General features: G+C 48.8%; 1 protein-coding gene across 3 annotated transcripts in view; it reads left to right on the forward strand.

Moving 5' to 3' along the window:
- SMAD6 (SMAD family member 6) overlaps positions 1 to 21,287 on the forward strand; it is a 44,944-nt gene that overhangs the window by 4,529 nt on the left and 19,128 nt on the right. For 2 of the 3 annotated variants that reach the window (XM_069798628.1, XM_069798630.1), the window contains one exon: positions 1,461 to 1,538. The exons of the other annotated variant lie outside the window; for it this stretch is intronic. In XM_069798628.1, coding sequence (XP_069654729.1) covers positions 1,461 to 1,538 — 78 coding nt within the window. The remainder of the gene's footprint in view (positions 1 to 1,460; positions 1,539 to 21,287) is intronic. 3 annotated transcript variants of the gene reach the window in all.

Genomic DNA, 21,287 nt, shown 5'->3' on the forward strand with positions numbered 1-21,287 from the left:
CGCTGCGCCACGGAGGAACTGGCTATTACCCTTCCTCTGCTTATTAGAATGAGACGTAAACTCTTTGAAACTTGGCGCTGTATAATTTCGGAATGGCGTTTCACTTTTCCTGATGAATTATAGAAGCTTTTTTTAAAAAAAAGCTGGGGAAAGCGGCTTGGGTGGGTAGGCTGGGCACGAAGCGAAGGCTGCTGGAGAGCCTGGCACAACGCAGCCTTGGAGCGTGGTCCTGCATGGAGCACGCTGGCTTGGAGATATTTTGAATTGGCATTGCTGCATCCTGACTGACCTTTCTCAGCGGCTGCTTCTTGCTCAAGTAAATGGGAAGCAAAGACATGGGAGGGAAGGGAGGAATCCCACATCCCTCTTGGGTTTCTTGGTGGGATCGGTGCAGCTGTGGCTGCGTCTGGAGCATGGGACTTCTCCCTTCGTCCTGTAGTCGGTGGCTCTGATTTGCGGAGGGGGTAATGACCGAGGCAAGCTGCTTTCGCTCCCCATCGGGCAGGGACAGGGAGGAGACAGGCAGGGTTTGCCAGGGCGATAGATAGGAGCGGGACGGCGCGCCTGCCTGTCCCACCCAGCCCCAGGGAAGGCGGGAGCTGCCCCGTGCCAAAGGTGAGTCCCTGCCCTGCCAGGCTTGGGAGCTGCCTGCGACCTGCCTGCAACGCAGCCGCTCAGCCGGTGCGTGCATGCTGGCTGGAGGGACCGGCTCCTTCATCACCACAGCTGGGCTGTGGCACAGGGCAGTGACCAGAGCGTCCTGCAAAGCAAAATTTGCTGGTCGTGGAGTGGTTTGGTTATTTTTTTTCTTCCTTTTTTTTTTTTTTTTTTTTTTTTTTTGTTAGGTGTGGAGGCACAAAAAAAGGAGTTGTCCCTCCGTGCACTCCCCCTTCCAAGTTAATTCCCTTTAGAAACTGCTTGTGCTGCAGGGAGAGATGATAGCGAGTGACATGTGACTTTATTAAAACAACAGCCAGGGATTGAAATTTGCTTCATTGGCTTGTTTGATTGGAAAAATAATAGTTAATCTGTGAGCAAACAGTTGAGCACTTAATTAGAGGGGTGTAAGCAAGAGAGAATAACAAAGACTCTTAACTTGTTAAAACAAAGTTTCCTTTGCTTCAGCAAAGAGGAAGGAAGGAAGGAAGCAAGAATAAACAGCTTCAAGAATTTTAATGGTGATAATTAAGTATAGTAACTATGAGTTGTTTAGAGGCTTAATGTAACTTTATCCAGTAAGCACCAAGTTCCTACTTGTTTGATCAACTTAACTGCAGTTATTTTTGTGGTTGAAGCAATTCAAACTTTGCATTTGCATGGTAGAGGTACAAAGTTAAGCGTTGCTTTCTGGCCCAGTGGAGGGAGAGTTTCTATCGGGGAGGTGACGGGAAGCTGAAGAGCTGTGGGTGCACAGGAGGACTAAAAGCGTTGTTGTTGTTTGTTTTTCCCCCTCCCCCCAGATCTGTCAGATTCCACGTTGTCTTACACTGAAACAGAGGCTACAAACTCACCCAACGTCACGCCCGGAGACTTCTCAGGTTGGCAGATGTTTGCGCCTTCCCGCACGCGTGGTCTGCGCCAGGGAGCTCGTGGCTGGGGCAGGACAGCAGGAGGAGACGGGGGGTTGCGGTGCTTGCTGTTGGTTCATATTCTTGGTGTGAAAAAAAGGAAAGAAAGAGCAGCTATTGGGGTCGATTGTTCAGAGGCATCTGCGCTCCACGTGTCGTGATAAGACGCTGTTTCTGGGGTGAGTGTGCTGCGGCAAGCGGGGACGTTTGGGAGGTGGCCATGGGGCTGCGCATGTCCCCTGTGGAAGCCACCTAGACCTCTTCCGAGCCCCGGGGTCGTGGGCTGGCGTGGGGCTGGCCTGTATGCCATCACCATTTGCGTGGCAGGAGCAGTGGGACCATTTCAAACGATGCTGCTTTGCGGTGGTTCTTGCTGAGTCCGTACAGCTTGTGTTACCTGTTGGGTCCTGGCCCTGCAGTGCAAACCCTGCTTTCGTGAGCAGGGCTCCCAGCTACGATGCCATTGAAGCTCCCAAACAAAGCTTTGCTTAATTAGGTCCTGGTTTTTGCTCTGCCCCACCCCGACAAGCTTTCATTCATTTAATGGTGCTCTGTAAGGCCCCGGGGTGGTTTTACCTGCAAGCAGGCAGAGAGAGAGTTGGGGCTTTCATTTGCTTGGCGCTGGGCTCTGGCTGCGGTGATGGTTTCCCGTCCTTCCCCTCCGGTTTCCCATCTCAGCCTGGGGGCTGGCTGCATGGAAGGAAGAAGGGACCTGTCTGAAGGACCAGGTTTAATTTCTGTGTCAGAAATGACCAGGTTAATGGTCTGAGAGCTACGATGAAGACAGACAAACCTTCGTCCCGGTGAAGCCCCATGTGCCTCCTTCAGCGGTTGGGGTGGGCTTTGTGGTGGCGTGGGACCTGGGCACTTCGGTGCCGGGTTGCTGAGCACATGGACGGGGCTTGCTGCTCTCTCTGGGGGATGCTGTAGGTCGACAGCGGTGGAGGAGACCCTTGGGGTACTGGTCTGTTAGCCACGGCTTTTCTCTTCTCGTTTATGGCTGGTTTGGCGAGACCTGTGACTTCCTTGGGATGTTTAAGCCGATCCTGACTCTGCAGCGCTTTAAAGTGCATTTAAACAGCACGGCACCGCAGCATCGTGGCATGGTGGCACATTTCCCTCTGGGGATTTTCCCTTCTCCTTCTCCTTTAAGGTTCTCCTGCTGCGGTCGGTTTTGCCGCGGTGCTGCCGCGTGCCGAATCCAGCGGGCCGGCCCGCCTTGCTTTTGTTGTGCTGCCAAGTGTCCATAGCAGGGGAACAATTGATAGCCAGGAGTTGGATCGTTCAGGGTTGTGCTATAATAAATATGTGTTTGCAATTCCTAACAAACATTCCTCGGGCTGGATACACGTCCGTAAAGCTCCCCATGCCCATGGTTTTTATTGTAACTTGATAATTGCCATTAATTATAGCAGCCGAGTTTGAAAACCGGGGTTCCTAAGGATGTAATGGTTTAGCTTCTCTCACAGCAGAGTCCTTTATGGGACATCTGGTGGATTTTCTGGAATAGAAGAGAGATTTTAACTTTTACTTGAACAATATAATGATAACACGTGACTGAGATTGTACTGAAATCGGATACCTCCTCTCCCCCTGTGTAGTTTCCAATAGTGTAACTTTTAATAAGAGTCTGGGGCTGCATGATTTATTTTTCCCCAGTGCTCGTGATTGCTGAAAGAGGATAAGAGCGTCACTGTAGTTAACCCATACTTGTCATCATGGGGAAGTAAAGGGAAAAAAACCACTTAGACTCTAGTCTATCTGTCATATTTCAGTTTATTTATTCTCCGTTTCAACTTATTTAATAGGTCTGCTTGAAACGCAGGCCTGTGTAAATGATACACAAAGCACGTGGTCTTCCCTGCCTTTTCTTGTGTGTACCGAAGGAACTTAATGTGCATTTAACTCCCGTTCCAAAAATAAGTACGTTTTGGATCTAGCATCAAGCCACTACTATTTATTGCTTCAGCTTTGATCATCAAAAAGGCTTTTCCTACTAAAACCACAAAATTCAATTTTGGATAACAAAGAGAACCATTCTTCTACTGTTATTCGTTTACTTGATGAACTTCTAAACAGGAAGTTTTAGCATGAAGTCAAAAGATCATCTCTGTCATCTATATAATTTTTTTAAAAAAACAATAATGCCTGTTTTTGAAGTAGACCTTTTCATGGCTATAATACCACTCTTAAAAATAGGAAAAAGTTTTCAACGAACTAGCAGGTTTACTATAAAATTCAGAGTAACAGTCAGTGCTAACTAGAAGCACAAGTTGTGAATAGTTGGGCGGCTGTGACCTTCTGTGCCAGGAGCTGGACTGATGGATGATACCCCAGAGTCCTGTTCATCTGAGGTTCAAAGCGTTTGGGTCATGAAATGAAGCTGTCTGTCCAAGGATCAGTGTCCAGCCACGGCATTTCCCTCGGATTGGGGATGCTCCTGATTTCTCAGTGAGGTACAGTGGCTTGGTAAGGTCTGGGTTGATGGGAAAAGGCACCTGGAGGTATTTGATCCCGAAGTTTCCATCTTCTGAGCTCAAGCAGTGTCATATTCAGGCTTGTGGGAATATGAAGAGGGCCTCCCATCTTTTCCTCACTGTATTTCTGCAGCCATGTACACCTGGGGAGCAGAGGTGAAGAAAACCTGCTGCTTTGGGAGTTGGATTTTGATGAGACGCTTCCCCTGGGTGTCAGCAGAGCCTTGGCCAGTGTCGGCGTCCCTGTGGCTCCCCTGGCTGGACCTGGGGAAATACCAGGGAAAGGGCAAAATCCAGCAAGGCAGAAACAAAAGCTCAGCCCTGTGACTCATAATTGGTGGAACATTAGTAGTAATTTTTTTTTTTTCCCTTCCCCTCAGACTTGGCTCTTCTACTGCATGCCAAGAAGCTGTTGTACCCGTTAGACTTGCCAGGCTGCTGCTGCGGGAACTGGTTCAGTACAGTGGGGATGTGCTGGAGCAGATGCTGTGGGCCGTGGGCTTTGGGATTCCCTGCCTTCCCCTAAATGCCACAGGGCTATCCCTCACCTTCCCTGTGAAGGACCCTCTCTTAAAAACCATGAAATAGCCCTGCTTCTCGGCGCTCCACTTGCACAGCACACTGCGTCGGTTTGTCTTTCTGGCTAAAAAAGCCCCATGAATTCCTACGAGTAGCAACCAGAGTTCATGAGTGGTGGCATTAAATTCTGGAGGGCTTAAGGACCGTGCAGGAGGGGAAGGGTTGAGCACAGGTAGGAGGGCAAAAGGTGGCGCAGCCTCCCGTAGGTCTCCATGCTGACTTGACCATCACTTGTGGCCGCTGGTCTGGAGCAGCTTGTCCATCCTCTTAGAGAGTGCAGAAATGTCAGGGCATCGGTTTTCTTTGGAAAATTAATAAATTATTATCCTTATTAGTAAATAAGCATGAGTCATTAGCTGTAGGAGCAGACAGGTGGTGACGGGTGCAACTCACGGCCACCTTGCAACAAAGTCCCCAGCTGCTGTGCAGAGGTCCTGCGCCGGCTGGGTGTCTCCACTGAAGATACTTAACGAAGACTATGCCTGCAGCCGTCAGTGCCAAGCTCTTACGATAGCTATTTTTCCTCAAAATGAGCCACTCATCACTAGAGCCTGTCTCATGTGTCCCTACATGCCTGCTCATTACTCCTTGCTTAATCGGGAGTTATACCAGTGTTTGCGCGGAAAATCTCATTGTTCTTATGGAAATGCCTTTGTGAACCAATGTTGCCCGCGAGGCTCGAGCCCTGTGTGTGGCAGGGTTTTCCAGAGAGAAAGGGCTCCTTGCCAAGAGTGGGTGTCTTGTGTCCAACCCCTTTAGTTCTGCAGCGTGCCGGAGGACCGCATCCTGCATCTGGTTGTCCTGACAGGGACCAGCCGAGCCGGTGCCTGGAGTTAGGGGATGCTCAGCACCGGGTGTGTTCAGATAGGAGAAATGAGGGTGGCTTGGTGCTTGGTAGTGCTCCTGAGCAGAGAGAGGAGGAGAAATAAGAGCTACCAGGGGAGAAGTGAGAGCTGGGAGTGGAGGAGAAGGGCAGGAGGAGAGTGGGGACGGCAGGGGCTGGTGAGAGGGGTTGCACCAGCAGCAAGAAGCCAGGGAAGATGCTGCTTTAGATTTTTCAAAATTACTAACTTTTTTTTTAGACTTTGAAATAAATTAACTTCCTGTGTGCTAACAGGTTTCAGCTCTGGTAGCTGGGAATGCACATCCAAAAGAAGAAATTGTGAGTTGGTGGTTTGCTGGAGGAGTGATTAATTCCCTTCTGCACTGCGAAGTGGTGGGGAGCTGTACCTGAAAGTGGAAGCACACGAGTGAGTCTGCTTGGAGCAGCTCTGCCAAAGTCTAGTTGATGACGGACTCTGTGTAGAGATGAGCTCTGCTCAGTGACATCCTTTGTGTTATACCCTCCCAAGTTGGTGGAGGATAATTGTGAATTAGCGGAGAGAGGAGAAACAAAGAGAGACTGAATGGGCTGGAGCTTACTTAAATTATTTTGGGTTTTTTTTCAAGGCCTGGGAAGGTGGAGAAGTTGTTTGCAGGGCGATGGTGGGACTGGGGGTGTTGGTATTGGGGAGCAGGGTCCCTGTACCCCTAAAGGGAGGAGGAAGGCAGGAGTGTGTCCGTCCATCCCGGCTGATGACTCAGCCCCGCTGAAGCAATGCCACGGCTCCAAAGTGAGAGCCGGAGGTTTTTTTTCTGCTTCCAGCAATATTTAGGATGAACTTAAGGAAGCATATTTTAAAACCCACTGAATGGAGAAAGTGAACGTCTCTCTTCCTCTCCCCCCAGAAATAACAGACTGCAAGGATTTATGCTAACAAGGAAATTTATGAAGATCCTGTGTGTTAGGAGTAGGAAAAGAAAAAAAAAAAACAACCCTATTAAATATGTAAGGCGGATATGCGTGGAAACTGGGCAAACATTGCCCTTTCCAGATTGGGGGAGAGATTGTGAAATTACCTGTTAATAGGGAAAAAAAAAAAGATATTTTTCTCATTAATAGGGCAGGAATTTCTTCTGGGGGTGAACTGTTGGTTTTACAACTTTCTGATGATCGCCTCTGGCTTCAGCGTGTCTCGGTGCCAGGCTCCCACTGCAGCCCCGGGCATGGGTGCCAGCTCGAGATGGCAGTGCCGTGGGCTGGGGGCTGCAGGTTGGGTCTGACCCAGCAGCACCGTGGAGCCTTTTTGTCCTTTCTTCCCCTTGTCCTATTACAGAAACATAAATCCACTTTAAAAAAAAAAAAAAAAGCAGAGCATATCTGTGCATCCAGTTTTAATCACAGACAGATGTTTATTTGGGCCAGTAATGGTTTTGGTTTCCTTTTTCTTTCATATTTAACTTTAAGTTAGCTGGCGTGTCTAACCCTGTGCAGTCTATAACAATCAGGGTTTGGCTAAAAACTTCTCTTGTCGGAGGAGTGAGCCTGTTGCCAAGAGCTACTTCTTTGATGCAAAAAAATACATCCTGGAGGTGCTTTGTCAGATGTTTTTATATTAAACATTTTTCCTCCATAGTTTTAGTTTGCCAACGGGAAATAAAGTGCATCTATTTTCCAGTGTGCTTCAGAGAGGAATTTTTTGCTCGGTGTGAAGGTTTTCCCCACGTGACTGTGGTCGGCCGTGAATGTTGGAATCCCCATCGGAGAGTGTGACCGTGCAGCAGCATCCTTCCCGATGGTTGGGAGAACTTCAAAACAATAGCCTACCTTTGCTTTGGGTTTGATCACGTGCAGCTTCTGGCCCTGCCTGGGGTTGACATCAAAGGCAACTTTGCAAACTACAGGGTGAATTGCGGAATTAATCCCTGAAAGGGAAGACAGAGAAGCTCTCAGAGATGGCATCCCCAGGCTTTCAGCACCTGTCCCTTTCAGAGAGATGGAGGTGTGCTGTTTTATTCTACAACAAATGTCTTTCTGGGTTGATGGTAAATTCACTGGAGCCTGTAAGATTTACAGGAGGGCTGCGGGGTTTTTTGCATTACGTTTATGCTTGCCATGGTGGGTGGCTCAGGTGGCAGCTCCTGGAGTTTAAATGTTTTTTTTTTTCTTTGGAGCAGAAGGGAAAGGGAAGGGATCATTGATTCTGCAGGTGGGTGAGCTCCTCGTTGTGTCCGAAGCCTGTTGATGGCAGTGCTTCATCCACGCAGAGAGTACTCCATTTGGGTTGTTAATATGCAGCTGAAGATGTTGTCCAGAGCATTGAGACTGAGCAAACAGACCTTACTTAGCAATTGAAGAAAAAGCACCTTAGATCAAGCTGGGGAAGATACTCCCTGCACAGGGTTGTTTCTCCATTGAAACCCTGCAGGGCAACTGATGTTGAGCCACCAAACCCAACAGCAGTAGCATTGAGGCCTGCAGGCACTTGCTCTTGTAGAGCTTGTGGATGACCATGCTTTGGTGACAATACACCTTCATGTTGCTGCCTGTACCCAGCGTCCCATCTGGAGAGCAGGAGGGGTGCCAGTGACCCCATCTGTGCAGAGTGCGGGTCTCTGGAAGGAGGATGAAATTTCGGCAGTGGCCATGCAGCTGTAGAAGGGTTTCTAAAGCAAGCGATGCCTGTTCGTAAAAAATATCCTATGGGTTATGAGTTTGCAATGCAAGCCTTTTGGTCTCGAAATTAATTCGGAGCTGAGCCAGGTTATTAACGTGGGGAGGGGAAATTAATTTTGTGAAGGGTGAGGGACCACTGGGGAATTTGCTGGAGATGGGAAAAGAGATGGTTTGTGCTGAAGGTCTCCTGAGGAGGGAAATAAAGGTTGTTCTGAGGCTTTGCATCCCATGCAGCGAGAGAGCATCATTACCAGCCTCCAAAAATACTGTCTTCCAGGAGGGAAGGTATCTTCTGGACTGGGAGATGGAGAAATGTCCCTTTGTTATTAGCTGCACAAGTGCTTTGTGAGAGCAACGCCGTTCTCCAGCGCATTGATGGTGCTGAGCAGGGAGGACAGGAGGGAGCTCCCACAGCATCCTGCGTTCAACCGGGGCTGCTGTGTCCCAGGGACCTGCCTGCGCCGTGGAGCTTCTTTAGTTGAGGCAGCTCTGGTGATGTTCTTCATCTGAACTGATGAAACAGTGGTGGACTCCCTTCTTCCCATGTGTTTTTCCCTGCCAGGAGCCAGAAAGTCAGTGATTTTCCCAGGGTAGATGGGGCAGCTGTTGCAGACCTGTGAATCGAGCCGAAATTTCCCCCGTCACCATCCATTGCTTGAGTTGCTTCACGTGCAAGAACATCTTTCATCTTGGATTATTGTGATGACTGATACTACTGCTTTAAACCCTCCAACACAGACAGCACTTAGAAAAATGTGGACAGTCAGAGCTGTCCCTAGTCCAGAAGGAGGGGGGAAAAAGAAGCAAAACTAGCTGCCAGAGCCTTAGGATCATCTGTCGGAGTAACAACACAGGCTGCCTGGTGCACAAGGGGTGGAAGACGGTTGGTCTTATCAATATTTGGCCCCATGCCTAATGCAGGGATTAAAGCTGCTTTGCATATGATACCTCTGCACTTGTGTGTGTACACACAGCTCCCCGGCTCTGAAGGAGAATTTGCCGTGATGAAGCCAGGCGGGGTGATGCCCTGAAATGAATGTACTACGGGCAGTATTTGTGGAGCACCGTTTCCTTGTAGGTGATACACTGAATTCCTCAGTATGTTTCTGCAGAGAAGGAGAGAGAGTTGCTCTTTCTTTCCCTCTCTTTACCTGGAACTGGGATGGCTTTTCACAGCTAGCCGGGATGTTTTCAGGCTAGTTCTTGGAGTAAGTACAACACCCAGATAAAATATGTTTTTGTCTGTGGTTCATTGAGTAGTTACGATGTTTGGCCTTGAATCACAGAATAATCACATCCCTCACTTCTCCAAGCACCTAAGCATCACACTTAAAAAAAGAAACATCAGGAAGTAAGCAAGTTACTTAAAAGTAAATTAGTTTAATCTTTGTAGCCAAAACATTACATTCTTGCACCCTATTAGGAGCTGGATATGGCTTTCTAGGTAGTAAAAGTTCTTTTGATGTAACTCCGGTTGTGTCTTTTAAACATTGCATATCTGATGGCACGTCTTTGTTTGAACTTTACTTTTTTTCTGTGCCTGTGTTTTGCTTTTTAAACAGATTTGCTGAATACTGGACACAGTGTATTTATGACCTTTGAAAACGGTGAATGTTTTGAAGGAGGAATTTTGGCTTCTTATAGGGACCTGTAGAGAGAGGCTTGTATTCACAGTTACAGTAATAGATTTTTTTGTGGCGCTTTGATGAGTGAGAGGTGTTTATAGGCTTGATTCATAACTGAGTTGCTAAGGTTTTCCACGGAAATAACTTATTAAATCTGTGGCGCTCACCGAAACGATTGAAGTCTGTAGATTTGCTATTCATCAAAGGCACCTCCTTTCCCAGACTCCAATACCTAACTCAGCATTTTACCTCTGGAGGATGCTCAGACCCGAAAGGGCTGTGCGGTGCGGGAGATTGAGACGTGTTTTAGTAAGAAATAAAAAAAAAAAAAATAAAATCCCAAGACAAACTGGAAAGGAGGAGGAAGGGAAAAAAAAAAAAAGCTTCAGGAAAAACATCCCCTGTCGTTGGAGCTGCTGATGGTTAAACCTGGCTTTCTGGAACACTGCTTATTTGTGTGGATTTTACTTTGCTGCTCGACAGCCGAAAAGTACATCCCTTTACTGCTGCTGGCCAGGCTGCTGCAGGCTTTGAAGTGCCTCGAGCCCCTGGAACCACAGGTTCAATTTACTGGCAAAGGAGACTCAGCTCTTTGTCCTTCCAAAGTGCTTGGGATCGGAGGGGATTAGGCACGCGGCTGCTGTGATTCCCAATCCCGCCGAGCGCTGCCATGTGTCCTGCTGTGCTGTGGGCTCCGGGAGGGAGGAGAGGAGCATGCTGCCTCCCTGTCTTGTGTGGGGATCGAGGTGTTCGGTGGTGATTGAGGATGAGGAGGGATGTTGGCTCATTGAGGTCCTGCCTTGCTCGTGGGACGTCAGGTTTGGATGGTGCTTGTCCCAGCAGCAGGCTGTGCTCGCTCTCCTGCCTGTTTTACGCCTTTCCTTTGGTTGATTCTCCCAGAGAGTGGGTGTTTAGCCTGGAAAAAAGCATTGCTACAGGGGCTGAGCACTTGGAGCTGTTGATGAGAAGTTGTGCAATGCACCACCAGCACTGGGGTCCGGGCTTTGGATGCTGAGAACTGTTGAATTTTTGTTTGGGTTTTTCTTCTGTAAGAACAAAAATATTTCGCATGGAAATGCCTGTCTTGGCTGACCTCTTCCAGAGTTGCTAAACACTGACTTGTAATGGCCTTTGCAGCTCCTGGGGCTGGAGCAGGGATTAAACGGTCTCCAGCGTTGAAGCGCTGGAGCGTGTTGCTGCCCCGCTGCCCTCTTCCTGGAGGTGCTTTTCCTTTGGTGAGAAGCTGAGCATCGCTTTGGTTCATCATCCCTGGCTTCAGATATGGGGAAAATACTAGCAGCATCAGAGGATATAAATACAATTAAAACCAACGTCCTGTTCCTGCCTGAGCATCTGTTTAATTAGCCTTTTTTCAGCTGTTTCAAGACAAGTAGGTCATGCTGATGGTTTGCTTCAACACCCCCGTTGCTGGTGCGCAGGGCACTGGGGTTGAGCCTGTATTGGGGTTCAGGTTCTGTCTCATGTTGGATGGCAGCACAGGGAGGCTGAGCCGTGGCCAGTGCTGAGCTGCATCCATCGGGCATCATGTCCAGGGTACACAGTAACGCCGTCCCACAGTGGTGATGGCGCGGTGCTCCAGGATGCAGCTGGCTGCTCTCAGCCCAGCCAGCCACCCTGAAATAATGCGGTGCAGAGGTCCGGCCACAATCTAGACTCCTTGTTTAGCTGGTGGTAAACAAACATACCCCTTCTTTTTTTTTTTTTCCTTCTTTCCTTCTTTTATTAATGCGTAAGAATTAACTCTCATGACCAGACCTGAATTCCCTCATACAATACAACCTATTCCTACCTCTCCATGGGGATGCAGACTTTGGCTGGGAACAGACAGGCTGCGATGCTTCTCCGTGCACTTGGCATTTTGTATTTCAGGTTATAAAAGCCCATGTACAAAACCTGCCAAAAAGTCAAATTCCCAACAGAGCAAGAGAGAGGGATCAGTAGAGAATTTGTTTTTTTCTTCACAGCGGTTTTCTGTTCCTGGGGGAGCAGGAGGCCTTTCCTGATGGTACAAGGGCCCCTTGCAGCAGAGCCCACGTGGTCCTGCCCTGCAGCATCCCCCAGCCCTCCCCATCCCGCTCCAAGTGTGGTTCTCAGGGCAAACCCTGGACCAAAGCCCTCCTCCTCTCCCCGAGTGACAATTCATGCAAGTGCCCTCGTGTCACATTTGCTCCCCCAGCTGGACGCCGATGCTCAGCTGGACCTATTGCAGCTTGGCTGTCTCCCTGCCTCGGGTTTGAAGAGCTGGTTGCTGCCCTCCCCTTCCTCTGCCTGTGTTCAGGTTTTATGGGTTTGGAGATGTTCCTCCTCCTCAGTGCTCTTTAGCAGCTGAGGAGGATCAGGCTGCCCTTTCCTCGCGTTGGCTGTGTTTTAGAGGCCGGAGGAGGACTTGGAGGCTTCATCCTGCTGGGGGGGTATCTCGATGCAAGGTGAACCATGCCAGGGATACCTGGGCTTTATTTCTTGCAGCAGCAGCACTGCGGAAGGGTTTGAGACACAACTGTGTCAGTTTTATCTATGTATTCCATTAGCAGGAGTGAAACGCGCCAGCAGAAAGGCTATTTTTCAGCTCTTTCCATTTATTAAGGTTTCATTTGCTAAGATTTTTCCATTCAAGGAGCCAAAGAATGTTAGACTTAAAAAAATGCCAACTACTTTATGCTTTTTCACACATAGTGATGCAAACCACTGTTGTCTATTTAATAAAGAAAAAAAGCATTGACTGAGGGGTTTGCAAAAAAGCCCCGTAGGTACCTGCATGGTGGCGTAGCATTTGGGTGTCTCATTGATGGGTGATGATAACACTGCGTTGTCTTTAGATTTATTCCACCTGTCTCCGGAGGCTCCCGGAGGGATGGATGTGCTATTAAGATCACATCGCTTTTCTTTCCTTTATTTCTTTTTTTTTTCTTTTTTTTTTTCTGGCTGTTATAAAGCACAGCCTATTCCGGGGGCGAGTGCCTGGTGCCGCGCTCAGACAACAGTCCATTTGTGAGATCCCATGCAGGCAACATGCAAGTTTGTCCACTTGGAAGAATGAGGCAGTTGATTTGTCTCCCCCCGCGGAGAGGCGGTGGGATCTCGGAGCATCCCTGCCTGTCCTGTCCCGCACAGGTGACAGGGAAGGCAAACGCCGACAGTGGTGGCTGGGAACTCCCCTGGCTCTGCTTTCCCTCACTTCTGAATAAATGACGTTGGTGTCGCTGGTCCCCTGCGATGCCTTTGAGAGCACCATTGCATGTTCCCCTGAGCTCTGTAGCACATGCCGTCATTGTGGCTTTTATATTTTTTGCTCTTTGCGATATGTGAAAATGAGCTGTATGTATTTTTTTTTTCCCCATTCTTCTTAAGATCCAGAGAAGCCATGGCATAATCCAACTTTTTGCAAAAAGGGAACAGTGGAATTACACCGAGAGTAGCCCCTTGCCTTGTGCTCAGTGCTGCAGGTTTCTTTAGGGTCCAACACTTGGAAGAGGGAAACAAATGTGTAGGGAAACGTCTTTACACTAATTAAGTCTAAGCAATAAGCAAAGCATATGGGAGGTGCCATACTAAAGTGTTAAAGAGGCTTTGAAATATCACACAGACATAAGTGATGCTGGGAGAGGCGACACTGCATGGACTTGTTCCTGTAGCATCTTCCTCCTGGGCTTGACTTGACTGATGGTGCTCTCAGCTTGTGTCCAGGGGCCTGTCTCGGTGCTAAGGGTGTGTGTGTTGCCTTGTATAGTCTCTGTGTTGGGGTTTTTGATGGAGTAAAACTGTTGTGGCCCTTCTGGCGTTGCAGGGTGTATTACTTCGAGTGTCCTTGCCTATCCAAAAAGAGGAGCTCTCGTCCATGCCGGCATTGAGATCAGTGAGCAAAGCTGCGCCATGTCTTTCAGCTAATAGTCATTGGTACTTATAAAAAGCTCAGGCTCCAAGATTAAATCTGGTTGGTTTTGTCTAGTGCAACCGCTTGGTGCATCCAGCTGTGGAGAGAGGGCGCAGATGTGAAAATGGGCAGTTTAATGTCTCAGACCCAAACCATCCCTATAAAATGTGTCTGCAGCTGCCATTGAAGTCTCGAGCTGTTTCTGCCACGGGGCTGATAATGGTAAAACTGAATCCATGAGGTTTTGATTTTAGCCTATTCAAAACTAGCGAACTCTTTCTAATAAGATTTTATGAAGCCCTGAAAGCAAGATGCCGTAGTTTTGAGGGGGGCGTAGACGCCTGGGCTAGGGTGCAGGAGCAGCCCTTCGTGGGGAGGCCAGGACTTGTTTTTCCCCAAGTGTCTCAGGAATTGCTTTCTGAGAACTGCAAAAAACCCAACTGAACAAAAAAAACCAACAAAACTTTATGAATCAACTAGGAAGCCAGTAAAAATTAGTAGTAACAAGCTCATTTCAAGAGAAATGGGTTTGCTGCTCTGCCGGCTGCCAACCATTTATGAGACTGGCTGGGTGCCGGCGAGCAGGGTCCAGCACGCTGCATCCTTCCACCCTCCTGCTGCTGGAAATAATTTGTGACTTAAAAAAAATAAATAACACTATTGTGGAGCTTGTTTTATGGTTGGGGCCTGAGTTGGGCAAGGGTGACAGCTCTAGCTAGCTCTGGAGTTTGCAAAACCTGGTTGGGGGCTTTCTCCTCCATCTCAAGTAGGTTCTCTGCTGGGTTTCTGCAGTGCAGGTGAGGGCACTGGATAAGTGTTGCATCCACGGCACATTCAGTCTGCTCACCGGATCCAGTGCGAGTGGAAGAGCTGGGTTGGGGTGGCTGTGCCGATGCAGGGGTGTTCGTTGGATGCTGTTAGGTGCCACTTGTTGAGTAGCTCAACAGCACTTGGCAAAAGCCTTATCTGGGGCTTTGACATTGGTGCCCCAGACGTGTCTGCTCGTGTCATGTTTTCTGCCCTTTTTGTTCAGTGTTCCAGTGGGGAGTCTAGGAAAACCCCGCGTGCAAGGAAGTGAATAGGTCTGTCAGTCCAAATTATAGCTATAACTAACTCACTGACCCGCTGCAATCTATAACCATCAATGGCGATTGATTAACATGGTATGAATGAGCCCATCGGATCCTTGTGGTGGGGCAGCTGATGTGCATCGGTATCTGCCAGCGCAGAGCCGTGGCCTCTGGGGAGGTGGCATTTCCTACAGGCCAACGTGAAGTGATTTGGGCAGCCGCTGAGGGGACCAAGCCACAGGGCTGCTCCGATCCTGGGTCCCCATCACAGGATGGGACCGGTCTGGCTCTTACGCCATCACTCAGTCCCCATCCTCCTAGTTCAGCCAAAGCTGTCCGTGTTCCTGTGGTGTGAGCTCCTGTCTTCACGGGACGGGATGGTCCTGGGATGAGGGTGGGCAAGAGGGAATTCTCAGGCTATTTCGTGTCCCTCAATGAGCTGGTGATGCATCATGTGCTTTGCTTCTTGAGCCCAAGTCTCTGGTGGGGACATCTGTCCCCAACAAAACCCAAAGTTGTTTCCTAGTGAGCCTGGTGATGGCTTGTTTGGAGGCCCAGACCCCAGAACAAGCTCTTTTGGAGGCCCAGACCCCAGAACAAGCTCTTTTCTGATTTGGTCCTTCTTTAAATGTTGTGGGAGGTTCCTAGTGTGGGGATCCATCCGACTTTTCCATTTGCACTGGGCTTTATTTCAACGTTTGCACAGAGGGATGGTCTGTGCTGGAAGCTGGTGTCGGTGCCGCCCGTCAGCAAAGCCTCTGTCCATCGCTGGCAGGCGTGCAGGCGTCCATCTGACGCCATGCCAAGCGTTGGGGGGGGGCGGAGGGCGGCTGTTTGCACCCCATTGGTGTCACGTTGCATCTGTCTTCGCTGAACCCAGCTGATTTATAGCCAGCCTTGAAAGATTTACAGCTGTCTCCTGTAAAAAGGGAGCGAACCAGTTTCTGGGATGCCACGGGATGCTCTGCTAAAGCCACTCACGTGTGACTGTGGAAACTTCCACCCAGAGGAGAGCAAGGAAATTCCTTTGCGAGTACACAGTAAGGTAAAGATCCTATGTGCATGGTGAGTTGCTCTTCCCCCCATTGTTGAGCTATTTTAATAAAAGGGAAATGTCAGCAAAAGTATGTTTTTAAAAAAAAAAAAAGTCACTTGCACATCACTGGTTTTAGAATAGGAGCGCTCTGGGCAGCTTCTTCACTGCTGAAACAAGAAAATTTGAGTAGGTTTTTTATTTCCAGGTAATTACAGCCACATATTTTGAAATATCCATGGTCTTTTCCATGTCGAATCATCAATATGGACCTTTAGAGCTGGATTTAATTCAGCTGTGCTTGAAAGGGTTGGTCATTTGAGACTTTTAACATTAAAGATCTTTGCAAATCAGTTTTGCTCTTGCCATGTTGAATTTGTTTGTGTAAAAAAACTTGGTGGATTTGGTATGTGTCCGTCTTTGAAGGGCTTTGCTTCAAAGGCTGCTTGCACTTGGTATTTTATATGCTGAGCTCCGCTGTCTGTGAAGCTCCGCTGCTTCATGGGGAAGCATCAGCTAATGACTTCGTTAAAACCTGCAGGAAGGAAAAGCTGAGCATAGCTTTTTGAAGCCATCAAGGAAACTGGATGCCCAGGGCTCATTCCTCATAGGAAACCTGTGCTGGAGCTCTGTTAGAGACTCGCATGTGCTGGTGTACAATCCACCCCCCCGTCCTGTAATGCACACGTGAGGGTGAACTTAAGCCTTCCCATGCACTGGCTGCACGGAAGCAAGCAAATACATATATGTATGTAGATGCATCAGAGGGTATAACTGACTTTCTAATTATCCTAAACGAAGCTTGTGTGCAAAATCAGGCATGCAGAACTGGGGCAGGTTGGTGTTTGGGGCTGGGGAGATGGGCATTTCGGCGCTGGGCAGTTTGGAGGGGTCACTGGTAGCTCGCTTTGCTGCGGCTTTTGCTGCAGCCACCAGGCTCACCTCCTCCCAGGGCTTTGCATGGTTGCAGTCACCTTGGGTTTGGTCTCTGTGATTGATATAGTCCTAAAAGCAGTTCTCTGCCCGCCCCTTTCCTGCTTGCTTTGGCTGCAGACGAAAGGAGCCCGCGGGTGACCTGTGTGGCGTTTGGAGATTTAGGGGCAGTTGGTCCCAGAAAATTCAACTGAGATTGCAGTCGGAAGCCAACTGCAAGAGATGCGGTCAGACCGTAGCTATTATTTAAAAAAAGGTAAACAGTAAAAATAATATTGCAAAGTTTCCCAGTTCTTGGCTTGAAATCTTTTTTTTCCAAAAGTAATTTAATCTCGAAAGCAAAAATGCGAGAACCTGTCTAACATGGTGGCGTTTTGCATGTTTGGATCAGATCTGTCACCAAACAGGTTTTGTTCATGGTGAGGCAGGAAGCTCTTTCCCATCCAGCCCGACGTATGTGTGCACATCCCAGCATGCTGCAAATTTTAATTGTTCATTTTAAAATACATGAGGAGGAGCAAAAAAAAAAAAAAAAAAAAAAAAAAAAAGTGCTAATGGAAGGGCCGTTGCCTCCCAAATTATTGGGCTGCTGAAGAGAGTTGCTTTCAGAGTCCCACACAAAACGGGTGAAGGTTTATGTGAGCAGAGAGCGCATTGTCCACGTTAAATGCAGAGGCTTCATTCCCGGTGATGCTTTTGGGCTGCCTTATCTCGCCGACGGGAAGGGGCTGCCCTGGCTGGATGTATGCGATACGATCAATCAGGGTTTAAATGAGGACAAACTAACCCAACACCAGAACATTTCTGAGAGCCAGAAGATAATCCCAGATCAGCCATGGCTGGAATTACTGCCGCTCCATCACTGCCTTGCAGAAAACGTTTGTTTCTCTCCTCTCCCCCCCTTTTCTTCCTCTCATTGAGATTTCTACACAATATTATTTTAATCCCAATACTCTCGCCCCTCCTTTTCCCTCTCCCCTTCCCTGCAGGCTCTCTTCCCCCCATGCAGGCTGCGAGAGGCACACAATGAGAAACAGCTGGCTCGCAAAGCGAATTTCCCCTCGGAGGCAGGAGCAAGCTGCGCGGAGGGGCCGGGCAGGGGCGAAGCTGGCACCGCGTGCTGCCGAGGCGTGCTCAGCCCCTGCTTCTCCCTGCCGCCTGGCTCTCCCTCAGACTCCAAAGTGCTTTTTCTCCTGGCTCTGTCCTCTTTGAAACACACGGTGGTTTTACGCCTGGGGTTTTGGGCTGGCTTCTGAGCCATCCCATGTCGGAGCATCACCTGGGTACCCGTTGCGGGCGGTGCGGAGGGAGGACTGGGATGCAGGATGTGCCACACGGCTTTCCGGCTCGCTGCCGTGGCTCGGCCGCCTTCAGCCATCGCAGCACAAGCTTGCTTTGATTAGAGGTTTGCTAAGACACGGCGCTTACTTGTTTCTCAAGCTCTTCTGCGGGTCGGGCTGGCTCGCTGCAGATCCCTGGGTTTGAGTGCTTGTGGCGTGTTGAGCGCGGGAAGCCTCCGGTGGGATTTTGAGCCGTGTTTTCCACCCTGTTCAAACACCCGGGAAGGTCTTAGGCATTCAGAGGGTGCTTCCAAGGCAGGCAAGCAAGTTGAGGATTTAACTGCATGTGAAATTGGTTAAAGCATGAACAACTCGCACCCATCTCCTTCATTAAGTACCAGAACGCCTGCTCACATTCATCCTTCGGTGTCCAGTTGGTGCAGGCATCACAAACTGGAAGACTGGGAGTTGTCGCTAAAACATACATCAGGATTAAATTCTTGGCTTGGGCTCCTCACCAAGGCAGAGATCTCAGCCGGCTGCGCAAGGTCGAGCCCCGCGTTGGCAAAGAGAGCTACAAATGGGAGTAGGGGTGGTTTGTTGCCCTAAAAGAGGGAAAGAGCCTTTCTCCAGTGCCTGAGTGCATTCACCTGAAGGAAACAGCATGGGCTTATCTTAGAGCTTTTATCACATATTTCTCCTTTAAAGTTGCATTTAGTGCTTGTGTTGTGAATAAGCTGAAATACTGTATAAGGTGTGTAACATGCAGGCAGCAGAAATGGTTTTCCAAAGTGCTGTACCTTTATCCCGTCTTAACTGACAGTACAGGGGTGGGACTGCATCTCCTCAGTGTGATCCTCCAATGCCGCTGCTGTGAGTGATGCGGAGTTGTACGCAACTGGAGACCTTTGTGGTCTCCAAACTGACCTGAATTGGTGCTACAAAGGCAACAGTGAGTGTTAAACACAGATGCGCTCCCAGACTTGAAGTGTCAGGTCACCCTGATACCTTGAATTATTTTCCTCTGGTGCAGACTGTGATGATGGGAGAAATTTGCTTCAGAAACACCATTTTTCTGGCTAGCTCAACCTAGCAGCTCTCTGCAAAAGGGGTGATGAGAAAATGTTTGCCTGTGTGTGCCAGGATGCCTGCGTGAGCCTTGGAGTGCTCTGGCCATCACTCCCTTCCCAAGGTACCGTTCAGCCTGGTGGTGTTCCTGCAGCGAGGGGGAAAAATCAAGGCTGGGTTTTTAGAAATACATTTGACTCGAGTGCTCCCAGAGCAGTGCCTCTCTGTTTTGAGTAAGGTTGTGGGTGTTTATTTGAGGGAAGAGCTGCTCAGCCAAACATCCTGCTTTTAAACTTGACTTTGCAGGAGTCGGAAAGATGCCTGCAGCTATATTTGTGTGCAGCCTCTGACTGCCGCTGTTATGAGCTGTTACGAGCGCTTGTCTCTGGGCACGGATGGGATTTGCAGCGAGGGCTTAGGAATGGCCTGCCATCCTTTTGGGGTTTCTGCAGCATTAAAAGCTGTGATTGCCTCATCTTTGCACTGGAGAAGCGCTGGCTGTTGTAGCACATGTCCATCAAGATGTCCAGTGCCAGGCGGGGAGCTGGGTGTCTCGCAGGGCTCTGAAAATCCCACCCCTTCCCGAAGGAGGGTGTTTGAGCCCTGAGTTTTGAGACAAAATAAAAGGCAGTGGGAATTGCCAAGTTTTGCGGCCAGGGGAGATCTTGGTTTTGGGTCAAAACTGCTGTGGGTTTTTTTCCCCTCGTTTCAATCCCAGACGCAGCCCTGCCAGAAACTTGGCTCAGCTTCACCAGCAGAATTAGGAATGTATTTATGTTTCAGGGTTTGTAAGGAAACCTGAAACCAGGTGAGTTTGGCCGAGGCCGGGCTCTCACCGGGGAAGGTGCGTGGGGCTGTGCACTGCTCGCCCCATCCTCTAGCACATCTCTGCACCGTGAAGAGGAGTGGAACAAGGATGCGCATAAGGGAGGGTGCAAGCAAGACTTAATTTTGTAGATGTCTTTCTTAGCAACAGGGCTAAAAGGAATCGGTGCTCTGGCTTTTACATTGCACATGAGAGGATACCCTTTTTCTGCTGATGCAGAGACCCTTTTGTGGCTGAGATGGGTCTCTGTTCAGCAGCAGCCCGTGTTTGGCCGTCACAGGGACCTTCAAGCTGCAAGAGAAGTTAGTAGCAGCTCTTATTTTTAAAAATTGATTCCGAGATAGGGGATGCATGAATATGAGGTGTAACTTCACCATCTCCTGCACACCACAGCATCGTGCTTTTTCAGCCCCTGGCTCCTCTAAATAGCCTATTTAATCTTACATCAGCCACTTGGATTTTTGCAAAGCTGGAGCATGCGGGTTGTAGCTGTAAAAGACTATTGGGATACCTCGTTTACCTTCTTGAAGGCATGGGAATGTGCTTTGTTTGTAGCAACACTGAAAATACTGAAGACATCCTTTAGTTACATAGATGTAGCTAAATGCCACCAATTACACATCAATTTTGTGTCTGCAGGTAGAAGGATCCTCTGATGTATTTATATTTACAGTCCATTTCCAGCTCAATTTCATATCCAGAGTAATCTCGGAGGATGACACATCACCCATAAGATTTTAATTCTCTTAGTGAGATACTGCTTTGGCGTGTAATTAAAGAGCTGATAATTTGGGGGGCCATTTTGATGCTGCCTGGGTAGCATTCGTCACATTTAGTCTTGCATTAACACAAATGTCCATGTCTGAGCTGTTCTTCTAGATACTTAACTGCAGTCAACAAGGAGAAAAAGCCACTTGTAGGGCACAATTCATCTTCTCTGTGAGGGAGAAGTCTAAAAGTCAGGTGAGTTGTGCCCCAAAAGTGCTTATTTTTTATCATTCTCTGCTGGGGAGTGCAGCTGTGAAGGTCTAGGCTTGCTCGCATGGACCCAGGATGCCTTGATTTATCCTCGTGTCAGCTGAGCCAGTGGAGGGAATTTGGGTAGTTGCGAGGCATATGAAAGAAAAAAATAATCTATTTTTAAAAGAGGGAAATGTGCTGCGCTAGCCGCTGAAATGAACAGCAAAGTTCTCTGCCACTTCAGCTAGCGCTGGACTATCTCCATTGTTTAATAGCGGTTGGGAGCATGATGTCATGGACAGAAAATAGCGCCTGTTGTTATCAGAGTAAAAGTTTAATTTCTTGTAATCTTTTCCTGGGCTGCCGCCCCTTCCAGTCTTCCCCGCGGGAACCTGCAAGCAGATCTCCAGCCCCTTCCTGATTGTTTTTCCAGCTCCATTACACAACGCGCGTTTGTTTAGTTTTGCAAATTGGTCATGA

The sequence above is a fragment of the Haliaeetus albicilla genome, chromosome 12, assembly GCF_947461875.1.
Source record: "Haliaeetus albicilla chromosome 12, bHalAlb1.1, whole genome shotgun sequence".
NCBI classification, from domain to species: Eukaryota; Metazoa; Chordata; class Aves; order Accipitriformes; family Accipitridae; genus Haliaeetus; species Haliaeetus albicilla.